The sequence below is a fragment of the Halichoerus grypus genome, chromosome 1 (assembly GCF_964656455.1).
Source record: "Halichoerus grypus chromosome 1, mHalGry1.hap1.1, whole genome shotgun sequence".
In the NCBI taxonomy this organism is placed as follows: domain Eukaryota; kingdom Metazoa; phylum Chordata; class Mammalia; order Carnivora; family Phocidae; genus Halichoerus; species Halichoerus grypus.
In genome coordinates, this window is record NC_135712.1 from 7,932,032 (window position 1) to 7,948,249 (window position 16,218).

Sequence of the window (16,218 nt, forward strand, 5' to 3'; positions counted from 1 at the left end):
TTCATTTCTTTTTCGTTTAGATTGCTTCCTTTAACCATTCGTTTAGTATAGGTCTACTAGTGACAATACCATCATCTTTGAAGTGAGTTTCTTTTAGACAGCATATAGTTGTGGGTTTGCTCTTTACAAACTCTTTTAATTTGTGCATTTAGACCATTTACATTTAGTGTAATTATTAGTATGTTAAGCTTAAGTCTTCAATTTTATTCTTTGTTTTCTGTTTGTTCTCTGTTTTTTGATTCTCTGTTTACTTTTACTTGAATTTCTGCAGCTTACTCGAATATTTTTTAGAATTCAACTTTGATTTATCTATAGTGGTTTTTCGTGTATCTCTTTGTTTAGCTTTTTCAGTGGTTGTTCTAAGCATTAATTACATACACATCACTTATCTACTAGGGCCAACATTTGCCAGTTCCAGGAAAGTGTAGAAATCTTACTTCCCTTTGTGACCATTTATACTCCCCACTTTATAATTCTCAAATATTTCCTCTATATACATTGAGAATCACATTGCACTATGCTATAATTTTTGTTTCAACCATCAATATAATTTGGAAAACTCAAGAGGAAAAGGAAAATCTACTGTATTTACCTATGTGTTTGCTCTTCCCATATACTTTCTCCCTTTATGATGTTCCAAAATCCTTATTTTATTATTTCCTTTTTGTTTAGATAAGTTCCTTTCACCATTACTTTAGGGTCGTTCTGCTGTTGATAAGTTCTATCTTTTCCTTCATCAGAGAATACCTTGATTTCCCCTTAATTAATGAAAGATATTTTTGATGGTATAGGATTCTAGGTTGATGGCTCTTTTCTTTCAATAAATTAAAAAAAAAAAATTGTTACTACCTTCTGGCCTCCATGGTTTCAGATAGGAAACCCACTGTCATTTGAATTCTTTTTTCCCTAGAGGTAATGTTTCATGTCTCTGGATGCTCTCAAGATTTTCTCTAGTTCTCAGAAGTCTGATTATGATGTGTCTTTGGATTTATCCTACAGGGGATTCACTCAGCTTTTTGAATCTGTAGGTTATTTTCTTTTTGGTAAAATTGGGGAAGATTTCAGCCATTATCCCCTTGAATACTTTTTCAGTCCCACCCTCATTCTCCTTTCTTCCTGATAGTCTATGACATGAATATTACATATTTTGTTATAGACCCACATGTTCCTAAGGCTCTGCTCATTTTTTTCAGCTTATTTTTCTCTATGGTTCAGATTGGATTGGTTCTATTATTTCATCTTCAAGTTCACCGTTTCTTTCCTCTGTCCCCTCCACTGAGCTGCCAAGCCTACTCATTGAGTTTTTCATTTCAGTTATTAAATTATTAGTTCTAAAATTTCCATTTGGTTCTTCTCTATACCTTCTAAAATTTTTTTGCGGATGCATGCTATTTCTTTGCTGAGACTTTTTAGTGATGGCTGCTTTAAAATCCTTCCCAGATAATTCCAAAATCAGTGTTTGTCTTTTCTCATTCAGTTTGATCTCTTTTTGATTCTGTGACAAGTGATTTTTTTTAATTGAAACCTAGACATTTGGGTGTTATGTTATAAGACTATGAATCTTATTTAAAACTTGTATTATGACAGGTGCAAGACCTCTGACACCACCTCATAATTGCTTATTGGGATGTCAGTCTCCACTGACAGGGTAGGGGGGGATCCTTGTTACTAGTGGGTTGGAATGAGAGTTCAGGCTTCCCATTGGACTTCCAATGATACCACCCAGGCTGGAATAAGAAAGGCAGCTCATTATGCTTCCCATATGGTCTCCACCATACTTTGAAGGAGTTGCATTGTTATTGCTGAGTGCTAATGGAAGTCCAGACTCTACAATAGGATTCTTTTAATGCTACCTCAGTGGGAATGGGGAAGCTGCCTCATTACTGCTGAATTTGAAGTTAAGACCAGACTTCCCATGTAGTCTCTGGGGGACCCATCACCCCTCAGCAAGGATGAAAATCTGGGCTTCTTGCTCCATCTTCTCTGACACCACAGTGGCAGGCAGTTTGGGATGCCTTGTTACAGCCTGGTGAGGGTGAAAGTGTAGCCTCCCCACTCATCCTTTACTCTTAGGGTGGGAGACAGGGGCAGGGACAGGGGTTGCAATTTTTTCTCTGGAGTTTGGCTGTAGTAGAACAGTTAAGGTCTTAAAGGTTTTTTTCTAGCCTGCCTCTTTCCTGGTCCTTTCACTAGAAATGTTAGACTTCCTTTGGGACATTTTTGTCTGTTACCCATTGACATTTTCGAGTTGCTGGTTTCTTCAGTATCCACTCTGACATATAAGAAGCAAAAACAAAACAAAACAAAAACCAGGAAACTCAACAGCGTTTTGTTCCTAACACCCCAAGATCTCTGGCTGGTCTTCCTTCTCTCCACCTTTTTGAGTTCTTATGTTTGTTATAAAATATACAATGTAATGTTCAAGGATTTTTAGTTGTATTTAGTGAGAAGCATAGGGAAACTACATCTACTCCATCTTCCCAGAAGCTCAAGTCAGGAAAATAATTGTAAATAGAAAGAAAGAAAAAACAAAAGAACAACAAAAAAGAAGATTAGAATGGTGTTTTCTTATTTTCTTTTCTTCTCAGAGATCTGTGCTGCTGAGAATCAGTTTCAAGGTACCTAATAAAGAGTCACTTTCTCTCTCTTCCCTTCTCTGCCCAAACAGAAGTTCAAGCTGAAAATATGTGGCAAGGAGCACAAGAAAATGATATGATGTCTATCAATAAATGTTCCTCATTCTCCAGCCTAGTAAATGTCACATTTGGTTAGGAAATTGAATTTTGCAAAGTAACATTTTAAAAATATTCCTCTGACTTAGTATCTTTTATAACTATTGACACAGATAATAGATTGAAGAATCAAATCCTATGTCCCCTACACTCTTTCTCAGGTGCATAAGTAACAGGCTGACTTCCTGAGTGATTCCAGTAACTGGGATTCTCAGTTGCCCTTTTGGCTTCACTACAAAACAGTTGAGAGAACAAGCATCCACACCACTTCCCTGGATGCTGACAGTGCCCAAGAGGGGCCTGGCCTGGCAAGGAGCCATATGATTGGGGGATCGCCACATGGGTTTTATCCAATATTGGGCAGCTTAGTCTTAAATTACACAATTGGATTAATCTCCTATCAAAAAACATGATCATAATCCTCCCCAAATCTCTGCATTTTCATAGCCTCACAAGGTTGAGCCATGAATGAATGAATGATTAAATGATTAAATTTCATTACAGTCCAGCCAGTTCTCGAGGGGAAAAATAACAAATGGTCTCATGCAGCATAGTATAGCACAGCCCCAGAGGAGGAAGTTGGCTCATTCCTGCCAGTGAAAACTATAGGAAGACATTAAAAGTCAAGAAAGTCTTGGGCACTGAGCAATTGCTTTCTCTGAATAACCAAGAGCCAGCCACAGTACCTTTGCACATAGGCTCTTTAATACAACGTTGCATCATTAGACAAACATAAGGTATTCTAGTGACCATGTCAGTCCCACCATTTGACTTGAATGACTCCTTAAGACAAGGTCAACCTGCAGGGTCAAGTGATTATTTTCTAAATATCCCTTATATGTAGCTAACCAGTTACTAGTATTTCACTGGCCTGTCCCAACCATACTTCTACTTCATCTCTACCACTACTTCTTCCACCCCTATCTGATCAAATAAATGAAATTACTTCATACAAACAAAAATAGAAAGAATCATAGTTTGTTTTTTTTTATCCTTGAATAATGACCACATCTCTGAAACAATTTTAGAAGGGCTCTTATAGGTCCTTCTATTTCACCACTTTCTGGAGCAGAAATCCTTCTGGAATGCTCTGTATAAATGATCAGTCAGCAATCCATGTCCAGAAACTCATGACTACTCAAGGAAACCCTATTCATCCTACTCATACTTTAGTTTTCTCTGGGTATTTTGTTTTTTCTTCTTTGGAAACAAAGGGACCAATCCTTTTTCATTTTCTTGCTGTTCCTGAAGTCATGACTGTTGCCTCTGACATATTCTGTTTTGGCAGTCATGGCTCCAGAAATGAGAAGTCTTATGACCAAAGTATGCACAGATGCTGGGGTACAAAGCGTGGTCACTAGGGAAGGGAGAGCCAGAGACCATGTCAAGAAAATGTCAAAAAAATCTGAACTGAGTCCACTAAGACAAGTAGGAGTTACCTTTGTAGGCAGAGAAAGCAGGAAGAGGGATGAGGGAACACAATATGTACCTAAAGAGGCTCATTTGGCTGGAGCATAGTTTAGAAGTGAGATGGGGTGGGAAATGGGCCTGGAGAGGTAGGTGGAAGTCAGGTATTGAAGCCGAGATCCTAACTTACTATAGAATGAAGCAGAGCTGGGAGTGCAGAGCAGCTATTGGAGACTTAGCATGCCCAGAACTTGGATCATGGACAAACCAGAAGAGTAAAGGGAAAAGAAAGGAAACAATATGGTATCTGCTCCCTTTCTGGTGAACAGAGAGGGTTTAGCAAACCTTGTGCCTCAGATGAAGGTAGGTGAGAGAGACATTGGCCATTGTGAGGTTTAGGATTCCTACAAGATAGCCCTGGACACAAAAAGAGCTGCTGGGCCAGAAGGGAAGCAACAGATTGAGTGACATGAGACGAACAGAGGAATCCCTGCTGCTTCCAAGATTCAGCACTTTGCAGTTGAGTCCTGGGGAGGCTGGGGCCAAACCCAGGGCAGATGTGTCTTGGGAGCAGGAGTGCCTGCCTAGGAACAAGTCAGCTGGTGGTGAATAGGCTTTGCCTACTTCAGCTGCCTAGAAATCCTCCATGCCCTTCTGCAGCCTGGCTCAGTATCTTCTTTAAAATAAACTTCTTGATATGACTTTGGTGATAATGCTTGTCCTACATTTTATGATATTTCCAGGAGCTCTAGGAAAGGAGGAATGAGTCACTCATCCTATTCAAAGAAACCAACCACACTGGGCATTCATGAAATGTTGCCGGGATGTTGGTGTTGGGAATCTAGAGGTTAGCCCACAGAATTTCAAGCAGGGGAGGACACACGCAGAGGTGAGGTTGGGGGAGTTCTTCAGCCATACAGTCCAGCAGTTTTCCAATTGTTAGCCCCTCAACCCATTCCTCTTGGTAAGAGAAGTTCATGTGCTCAACATACTTCCAAGAAGGCATCAAGGGAGGTGCTCCAAACCCCTTCTTCCCACCTAAGAGCTCATACTGAAAGCACAGGTGAGTTGAAGTAATTTAGTATAAGCACAACCTTGAATTTGATTTAATTCATTTATGTAAGACATCCTAATACTTTAGTGCATTAGGGCCCTCCCTAGTCTGGTCAACATGGCCAGTGATGTCATCATAAGGAACCCAGCATGGGTGACCTATACAGATCTTAGAAAGGGCGTCTGAGTGAGGCAGGGGGCTCCCCACCTTTTGCAAAGGAGGCTATATCATCAAGGGCATCCTGCATGGCCCTCCTTCAAACAGTCCTCTCTAGATTTTTTACCCCAAACCATGAAAACTTTAGATTACTGTAGGAGCCTTCCACTGAGTAAATCAAGGATAAATACTAACTTTCTACATGAAATTGTATCACACTCTGACGGGTGAGTTCTTAATTCTTCAAACCCCTCTGTGCCTTGACTTCCAGGAGAGAGTATGCACTGCTTCCCCAAGGTGTTCCTACAGGTTCAGACCTTGGCCCCCATCCTCCTCCCACAGCTTCAAACACCACCCCAGCCGCAGTCACAACCTCCCTCCTGAGCGACTCAGCCTCGCACCATGGCACCTGGCACCATGGGCCTCCACAGTGTACACCTTAATTTTCAAAATCAACCCCCTACCACACTTCTCATACTTGGCCGCAGTCCACCTGCTACCTGCCGTTCCTCAGGCACCAAGTTTCCCCACCTTTACTCATGCTGTTTCTCCACCTAAAATACTCTGCCTTGCATTTCCCTTCCCCTCATTGTTCTTCTTACTTCTTGACACATTGAAGCTCTTCCTCTGTAAGCATGTTCTGGTTCTGTGAGTTAGGACTTCCTTTGCTCCTGTCTCTTTCTCTGTTCTCTCTCTTTCCTTCTCTCCCCACTCTGTTCCCTCCCCCATCTCTCTCCCTTCTCTTCCTCTGCCCTCTTCCCTTTGATGTCCTGTGGAACTCTCTTAGTAGCTTCCCCTCAATACCATGTATTACAGCTATGTATGTGTACATCTAATCTCCCTGCTATGCTGGAAGCGCCCTGGAAGCATGTATAGAGCCTTCCTTATCTGTGTCTCCCTCTTGTTATATTTAGTTCCCACCTTGCGTAACTCAGTAAATGTTTAAGCAATGGGTGAGTCTAAGAAGGATCTTGGACCTGCATCCTTACCACACTGCCTTCTGCTCTAGCAGCCTTCGTTTCCAGCCCATCATTAGTTCTTAGGATTGCAGGCGACCCCATAGTGAAAAACACAGGTACTAGAGGAAGACTTCTTGGGCTTGACACTCCACTCTGCTCCTCTCCCAGCTGTATGGCCTAGGGCAATTTGTTCAACCTCTTTGTGCCTCAATCTCTCTACCAGCAAATTGAGGATGACAGTACCTATTTCATAGGGCCACTGTGAGAATTAAATGAAATAGATAGTCCAGTAATGCACTTAACCATGGTGCCAGGCTATATACTAAATGGGAAAAAATGTTAGGGATTACTATTTTTATTGCCCCGAACCATATTTGCATGCTGACAAAAAGCTAATGTGTGGTTCTTAAATCCTCTGCCCTTTATTTTTCAGCAGCAACTCAAGGCAATATATACAGTACCATTTATAAGAACACTCATCTGATTGGCTATTTGAGGATGTGGCATTTTCCTTTTAAATCAGTCCTCGGGTGACCTGCAATGGCATCATGTCAGGAAAGAGGAGGAGGAATGTTGAAGTTAGAGACCACAGCTGGCATGTTTATAGAGAACTCTAAGAATGGGGTGGGAGATTGGAGGGCCTCAGCTTTAACTGGGAGGTGAGGTCCAGTTGAGGATACAAGTTCATAAAACAGCATTACCATTTCCCACTTGATATAAATGTTCCTTTAAACAGTTGTAACTTGAAAAAAATCACAGTTTTCTGACGAATATAAGGACATATTTTAGAGAGATAAAAATATCCTAGATGTAAATATGACTGGTTTGAAATATATCAACTATGATGAGTTTTCCCATCATCCATAAAAGCCCTGGGTAACAAAAAGCAAGGCAGTAGTGCTGCTAACACGCAGACCTCACTCAGCCCTGCCATCCCCTGCCCTCTGTGCAAGGGAGCCCTTAGCATAGGCAGAAGAGCACCCCCTCCACCTTCTCCAAAAGCTTTGCATTCATGACTCTCTCTCTGCCTCTCTCCACAGCCCTATAAACACACACACACACACACACACTTCTTAGCCCTAGCTTTGAGCTACAATCAGACTCAGTTATAATTGCCCTCATTAAAAACCTCTCTGTCATTTCAGACAGAGAGAAGTATATCTCTGGCATGGTCCCAGTAGAAAGCCACACACTTCTTAGCTGAAACAGAAGTGCGGGTATAAATATCTCTCTCTTTCTCACACACACACAAACACATATACCAAGCAAACTGTTGAGCTTTTATTTACATCCCCAGGTGTAGAAAGAACACAGTCAAACAATAAGAAAATGAAATACCCACTGTCTCTGAGGGTCTATATTCTACCTGAGGAGTTTGGTATGATTTTAACAACACACATAGAATTTCTTCAACTGTCTGTGGGCACGTTTTGCTCAAACATGTTATCATGATTCCTGCAAACTTTAAATGTTTCTGTTATTCCATTAAATGTATGACCACACAATTGTAAGCGGAGTGGCTCCTAGAGCAAGAGATTTCAGCTCTTCTAAGAGGAACCTTGTATTCTGGTGGAGGGTTCTGGAAATAGAGACGTGAGGTGTGTGGCCACAAGCCGTTGACATGATGAGTAGTCCCTGGGAGGCAGGCAGCCTTATGACTTCTTAGCTTCAGGGAAAATTCCTCTGTTATTTTTGGCACACATGCCAAAGGTCACTATTCATGTTAATAGCAAGAACAGGCTATAACCTTCAGTCCACACACAGACACTCACACACAGGCATATAACCCTTGAGTGGATTAACACACATTTTCTCATTTGTTACTCACAACAAGCCTGTGAATGAGGAAACACAGACACTACATATCCCACTTTACAGATGAGCAAACTGAAGCTCCCAGAGGGTCACAGTAACTGGCTAAGAAATAGCAAAACCAAGTCAAACACCTTTCTAGACCTAGGCTCTTTCCTAGACTCCACATCCTCTGTACTTCCCACTCACTTGCACTGTCTCAGACACAATAAACAGGACAGACAAAGTAAACAAGAACAATAAATTTTCAGGCCACAGTAAGCTCTTTGCTTTAGAATAGTAAGATTCCTGTATTTCTCGTTTTCTTTTAACTTTACAAGGGGTAAATTTGTTGATTATCCCAACTATAAAAACTCTTGCCTACCAGAGGAAAGATATTTCTTAAGGAAAATTCTTGAAGTGAACACATCTGGGATTTTTTTCATCTTAAAATATCACCAATACTCATAAGTATTTACAGACATCTTCTTCATATGACTAACTAGCCTTGGGAACACCTTAGCATATAGCAGACCAGGTCAGAAAGAGAAAATCCAGGAAACTAGCCTAAAAAGTAAAATGACTTGCTCAGGACCACAGGGCTTTTCAGGAGCAGAGACTTCTGGTCTACTATGCAGTGCCTCCCAGCTGTAATGGTGGCACTGGTGGGAGCCTCCAGATGAGGCTACTGGGAGGCAGGACTTGACTTTCCCAAAGGCCCTGGAATCCCTTACCCCCATAACAAATGATGCAATGTGATACAAGGATGCATTTGAGCATGAAGATATGCAGAAATAGAACTCAGGAAACATAGAAGAGTAGGGGAAAATTGCAAAGCTTGCTTTATGTCCAGAGGAGTTCTTAAGGATAAATTTGGGAGCGCAAGGAGGAAAAGGAAATTGGAGTGTCCAGGCACAGGGAACAGTGATTGCCACGGAAGGAAGGTAGCTGTAACTAGACTGTGAGTGTGGAAGACAGAACCATCCAGCCACGTGGCCCTGGCTAAAAGACAAGGATTGTATACTTACTTGATGGACAAGGACTGAAAGATCTCAACCTGTGGGTGCCTGGGTCAGTCCGCATTTTAGATAGATAACCAGAGCTGTTTCAGGATAAACCCTCAGTGTTGCAGGTGTGACGGGTGGCAGGTGCAGAGGCAGGTGGAAGCAACATTAATAGCCCCTTTCAGAGACAACAGCCAAGGGGGGTAAGATTTAATGCGAGTGAGGAAGAAAGAGAGGGAGACGTGTTCTCAGACTTCTGGCTTAGGCACAATGTGGGTGGTGATCCTATAAACTGAAGACAGAGAATGGAGAAAGAAGCCCGGGTATAAGGGCTGGTGGAAGTCTGTGAGGGACAGAGTAGCTTTGAGCATGTTAGTTTGGAGCATCCGTTGAACATCTGGGTGGGGCCATCCAGTGCACAGCAGAAGTTCAATGGAGAGGTCAGAGCTGGGTATATAAGTTAGGAAGTCATCAGCCATTTGTGGAATCAGGGATATTGTTGTGGAATACAGGCAAATCTGGGAATTTCTGACATGACTCTAGGATTGCTATGTGAGGAATCTTGTCTCAATATGCCCGTGGGTGGTGGCCTTGAAGATTTCCAGGGGAGTGAGGTTGTTGACAAGGGGAAGAACCCAGCATGGTGGAAATTCCTCTCTGGGCAGGGGTTCCAATTTCCTGGACTGTATCACCAAAGGGTCGGACCTGACAATCTCTAAAAGAATCTCTTCCATGTTTAATATGCTGTAATTCTAAACCTCTCTCCAATATTGTAAATCCGGTAAACATCAGATTTACTTTGGAGGAAAAATCTTTGCTTTAGAAAAGGAAGAGAATTTGCCCAAGACCGAGAGTGGAATGTTAATGCTTTATTGGCTATACGTGCCATGTGGTTGCAACCCTCAACTCTGATAATGAAGGAAGGACACAAGGAGTTTAAAGACATCCCAAAGAATGACTGAACCACTTACACAGAAACAGATGCCATGATTTTTACCATAAGTTATGATATAGATGAGTCAAACTGAGAGAGCTAAATTTAGGGTTTTTAAGAGCCCCTCCCCCATTGGTGTCAGAAGTTTCAATCTAACTACAGGGAGGAGAAAAATGCTGATACAGACAGTATTTGATTTCTCCAGGACTAGGATATCTAACACATCTGAATAAAAATAGTTGCAAGTCCACCTACCAGCAGGACCGGGGTACAAAAGGTGGCAAGGTCCTTGGATCACAAGAGTAAAATGGTGACACACATAGGAAGATGGACAAAACTGACAAGGTCTCATAAGGATATAATGCCTGGAATCTGGGTGCCTGTGCTGTGGGGATTTTCACCACTAGGGCCATCTTAGGAGGACCAACCTGAAGCAATCAGTGATCCAGAGTGAGGACCTACAAGCACAGAGCCAGAGAATGAAGGAGAAGCAAGTCATCCCCCAGGATACAAGGAGAGGCCATGTAACCAGAGGGGCCGAACCAGCAGCAGAGTTAGGCTAAGGGGTGAAGTGAAGAGTCAACACAGAGCAAGCAGAGACAGAACGAGGTTCCTACAGGTCAAGGATGAATGTCACTGAGTTCTCACCATGGAGTTGCTTCTCTGCATGAATTGTAGGCCCGTTTTGAAGCAGCCTTTATGCCCATTCCTGTGAACCTGTGTTGCTGTGACAAGTTTCTCTTTGCCTGTTTTACTTGTCTCTGCTACACGGCGCTCTTAGCCTCTCCACAGCCATGCTATTTCTGCATCTCAATAGAAACCAAATGGCAGGCTAACTATGATGGGCTGGATGCCACTGCGGGTAGGATGGTAGATCACGGTTCCTTAGGTCCTTCTGTTCCCAAGGGCAATTATCAGTTTAAGTAAGAGGCGGCACACTAATTCCATTGCTACGAATACAGGGCTTGTGAAAATCAAGTGTACTTGTGATGTACAAAGTTGTTTGTTGACTCTCAAAGCAAACTCTCCTAGTTTGGGAATAGCGGCACCAGAAGGATAAATAATCATTTATCCCAAGCCCGTGACACATCAACTGAAGTGCTAGTCAAGCAGCTGTGACTTGCTCAGCACTATACCATGGCCATGGGAAACAGTAAATGCCACCTTTGGCTCCTAAGAACTAAAATATTGACAGAAGAGTAGCTGGAGCAAGACCACAGGAAACGAAGAGTCAACGACGTACTGTTTACATGTGACACAATGCTACAGTTGTTCATAAACAAAAGGTCAGAGAAGGAATAATGACAGTATAAAATAACAAGAAACTATTTTTTGCCTATCAGTTTGGCCAAGATTGAGGGGGAAGAAGTTCTCATGCCACTGGCAAGTTGGCAAGAATGTAAGGAAAGTAACACTTTTATACACTGTCAGATCCAACCTTTTGGGGGGGGGGGACAGCTGAGTCATATGTGTCAAAATTCTTAATGCTCACACTTTTTGATCAATCTTAACCCTAAGATTTGACCTCAGGATTTAACAGGACAAGTGCGCCAAGATACGAGTTCAAGAAGGCTCATGACAGCATTTTATAAAATAGTGGAAAACTGTAAGTGAATTAAAGGGAATCTGGCTGAAGAAATTATGGTGTATTCACCCCTGATGAATGCTATGCAGTCACCTAAAAATGATGGTGTATTCAACGTTTATTGACATAGAAAGATGTGTGACATGATGTTAAGTGAAAAAGTAGCTGACCACATTGCACGTATAGTACAGAAATCTTTCAATATCTTTGGAGTTTTTAAATGATGACCACATATTAGTTTCATAATCAGAAAAAGAATAAGGCTGCAAAAAAGTAAAATAATAGTGGCCAATGTTTCAGTTACTGTACATGTTAAGAACCCAAGGAAATTAAAGAACTATGAAGAAACTGAAGAGAAATTTTCAGTAAGGATGAACATTATTCTTAATAGCTCCAAAGTATTTTTTTAATTAGGACAGATCCAATTTATGTATGTATCACTCTGGCTCTCAAACTCAGTGGGTAATAACCTATATCCCAGTTGAAACAAAATGTTTTCAGCCAAAAATAGATAAGGTTATAAACCCATCAAATGTGATGGGACACCAGGAATTCAAAAAAGTAAGACAAAGGAAAATGTATAAAATCTACTTCGCTTTTAGGAAAAAAAGAAATCAAATGACGACAAAAATATCAGCTCCAAAAATACCAAAGAAGCTTCAACAGGAGAAAATAGAAAGCAAAGATTGGCATATGGATGTCAAGATTCCAGTGTCAGAGAGGTTTTGAAAATTGGTCGTGCGTCACCAATTATATATATCCAAGATCAATGTGACAGATACTCCCTTCCAAGAGCAGTGGCGAGTTTTTTTTTAATGCCTTAAAAATTTCTTTTCAGTGACTGACTGATCGTGTAGCCATAATATGAGATTTTTAAATTCAGTTCATCATTGGTAACCAAATTCTAATGTAGAAAAAAGGAAGGAAAGAGATAGAGCTGTATCAGACCCACTGTGTCAATTCCCATCTCAGATGTGTCTTATACGTAAATGTCTTTTCTTTTCATCTCCAGAAAAAGCACAAAGAAGAAACTGCAGCAATGGCCAGGTTGACAGAATCCATGAGTGAGTAACTTAAAATTTATTCTTTATTTTTGGTTTTAAGTGGAAAACCACAAAATCATGCAAAAAAAAATCCCTTTCTTTGTGATTATCTATATCTCTCATCCATTCTTGCGATCACCAAGGTCTATTTCACATATATTATTTTGTGTTGCTGTTACAATATGCATTACTTGAAATTCGTCTTGTGTGGGGTTGAACTCTGTGCTGAAATTGTTACCCAAAGTATGGGGTTTTATTTGTAGGTCTGCATTGAGGATTGGGACCCACAATAATTCCAATCTGACTTTTAAGAGGTTTAGTCAAAACCGGCTCAAATTTTATATGCAGATATTCCTTAGGCTGGATAATCTAAAGAGAAGAAAGAATGGCTTGTCATTGTTAAAACTTTCAGGTGTATTTCAGAATTTTAAGATGCAACAATTTAAAAATGGAGTGTTTGATGTGGAAGTAGCTGGTAACGATTCAGGTTTGGAATGGATCAGCGGTATAATGCTCTAAGCTCTTCAGTTAAATAAACAGGATACACAAAGAATTTTTAAGAGGAAAGAAGAATTAATTATAATAAATCCTCCTGCAAAATGAGAAACATAGTTTCGTGCATTGAAGTTTGAATATTAAAGACCATGTGGATATGAAATAAACAGACAATGCGGTTTTTTTCCCTTTGGAAATATACATTTTCCTGGTGATGTAATTCAGATCTAAAGTTACAAGGGAAGCTTGCAGGCACTTCTCCATCATCATTCGGGCCATGAACACCTTATTAAATTTGACCCGCATAGTTAACCATTAATCTTGCCCACATTTAACTGGGCCCCTGCTTCCTCCTTCGGCTATTGCTCAAATCATGAGACTATTAAACTAGAAGTATTTTTTTGTAGCATACTCAATGAATCCCCATCGCCCAAAGGTCTGCCCCCTCCAAGAAAAAAAACTAATGTTACAAAGATCTTTACATTGCATTTCTTTAATTCCTGACCCAAAACCCCTACATAGTTTCATTTATCTTGAGCGCTAATTTCACCATGTAAATGGTGATTCCAGGGGGCTGCGCAACCACCCCACAGGACTTACATGCCTTTCTTCCAATCATTTCTGTATCAATCCCGCCCTATCTCTGCCCAGCCTTTCTTTCTACCTCTAGTCTTACAGACTGCAACATTTCAAAGCATTTACAACTTGGTTTGAAGAACCCCAAACTGATTCTCTGCAAGGGAAAGGATCTTAAGTCATGGAATGCGCTCTTCTCAGACCTAAAAGGAAATAGTGAGGTGACCAGTACCATCACAAAACTGACAAACCTGTGTTGTCAAACTATGCAGTGTGACCATGGACAACACCAACTTATTCACAGTCCACATCTGCAGATTTAGTTCTAATCTCTAAGTCCAAAGTCATCAGAACAAAAGACCCACAGATTCTCTGAATGCTAGAAGGATCAATGGCCTGGAACCCAATATCACTGCCAATGAATAGTCTTACGTGTAGGAGCAAATTGAACTGGATGGTGTTGCGTGTGAGTTGGGATGCTAACAGTTTTTACAATGAGGTCCATGTTAGAAATTGATATTCTAGTTCAGCAAATTTTTTAACTCTTCTAACTGAATTGTAAAACATTAAGGGCACTATAATAGACAATATTTTTAACATGGTCTGTATTTCTGATAAAGGTGTTCTAATTTTTCTATCTCTATGGGATCCAGATGCATTTAAATAAGAGTCCCCTGCCCATTGGATTACTGATTTGTTGGGTTCTGGTTTCAGGTTTAGCTCTGCAATAATTTTAATGACTTGACCTATGAATCTATTGGCTTAAGAGAATTCTGCAAAAATTGAATTCCAAACCCTTGGGTAGATGAAAGGGTGCAGCCATTCTTCTAATTTGCTTTGTCTTTATGATAAAGATTACATAGGTATGTTCAATGCACAAGGAAATTTAGAGAGTGAAAATAGATCTTGGAATCAGGCCCAACATTCCAGTCTACTGATCCTTACAAAGGTAAAGAACAGTATTATAAAAAAAAAATACGTAATTCTTGTAGGCACCTGCTATGAAAGTTAATCATGCAGTCACCACTAATAAACGTTTCATCAAAACTAAACTCATGAATAATGTTATAAACAACTATATGTTGATGCTACATAGGAAATCTATAAGGAAATAAATACATACTTACGTAGGGAGATTCTATCAGTAGGCTAAGCAAAGAATTAGCATACAATTACGACACAGTAAGTTTGATGGGAACTTCAAATCCATGGCCACTGGGGAAAAGGGACATAAACAGAACCACAAATGCCCAGGACACAATGCTCGGAATGGTTTTCCAGAGTCACTAAACACTTTGCTTGTTAAACTGCCAAGCAAAAGCCATCTGGTTACTAGAACATCTCTATGTTTAACCAGAATCAGATGGTACTTCTTCTAGCACCATAGGGATCCAAATGCAATCAATGGATATGCAAGTACCATATGGGGATGGGGTATCTTCTTCATCTTCTAGAGCAGGGATAAGGAGTATTTTTTTTTTCTATGTGCCATTAATCACAACCTCAAAAAAAATCTATGTTCGTCTCCCAATTCTTTAAAAGGGCAAGCAGAAGACACAAAAATGTTAGCAGGTTTTTAAATGTTTAATGAAAAGAAGTTTGATTTCATCAAAGCAAGATAAACCTTCAAAATATTTTGATGTCACATTGTTGAAATGAGGAGGGGGTATAAAAAGGAAGAAAAAAAAACAGAAAGGAAGAAAAATAGATGTGGAGGAAGAGGTAGACAGTAAAAGTAGACATGAGAAAAATACACAGGGAAAAAGCATATAAGAGAAAGACCCAGAGAAGGAGCTGTTAAAGAGGAAAGGCACAAAATCACAAGGAGTGGAAGAAGACAAGTAAGCAGAAAGGAGAGAGGAGAGAAGGTGAGGAGAGGTATTAACAGAGAGAGGTTCAGTAGGGTCTAAAATGAGTGAAGTGCACACGTGCATTAAGCAGTAGTGGGCTTGCAACCTTTCAAAAGCTCTTGACTTTTTTCCACTGCCTGTTGACATCTTAGTCTCTGTCTGCATCTTGGAAATAGATATATTCACACTCACACCACCAAAGGCCCAGTTCCAAATGGCGCAAACAAAACCCACATTGGAAGAAATTACTCTGAGCTTGCCCGTCAGTAACCAGCACTTTACTACCCCAGCTACTAACTGAAATTGAGCTGAGCCTGACCAGTGGAGACGGCCAAGCTTATCTATAAATCGGCATCTGGTGACCCAAACAAGGAAACCACATCCTGCCCTGTGCTCTCATTAGAGGTGACATTGGGGAGGGCAGGGTCTGTCCTGGTCACTGGGATCTAAGTCAGATGGTGATAGACTGGAAATGTCCAAAGGCGTGCAAATGGCCTGGGAGCTCTGGAATCTTGGTGTGTATGAGGTAGCTCTGTAGGTTGTGCTTACGTAAGTTTCTGTAGGTAATTCACTTCACGGTCAATGCATGCTGATGTATCATCCCCACCCCTCGAGCTCCACGGAACATGTCA

At 40.8% G+C, this 16,218-nt stretch overlaps 1 protein-coding gene across 1 annotated transcript in view; it reads left to right on the forward strand.

Moving 5' to 3' along the window:
* KCNJ6 (potassium inwardly rectifying channel subfamily J member 6) overlaps nucleotides 1-16,218 on the forward strand; it is a 257,108-nt gene that overhangs the window by 60,244 nt on the left and 180,646 nt on the right. Inside the window, exon 2 of the mRNA XM_036109246.2 lies at nucleotides 12,635-12,686. Within this exon, the coding sequence (XP_035965139.1) occupies nucleotides 12,662-12,686 (25 nt within the window). The 5' untranslated portion in view covers nucleotides 12,635-12,661. The remainder of the gene's footprint in view (nucleotides 1-12,634; nucleotides 12,687-16,218) is intronic.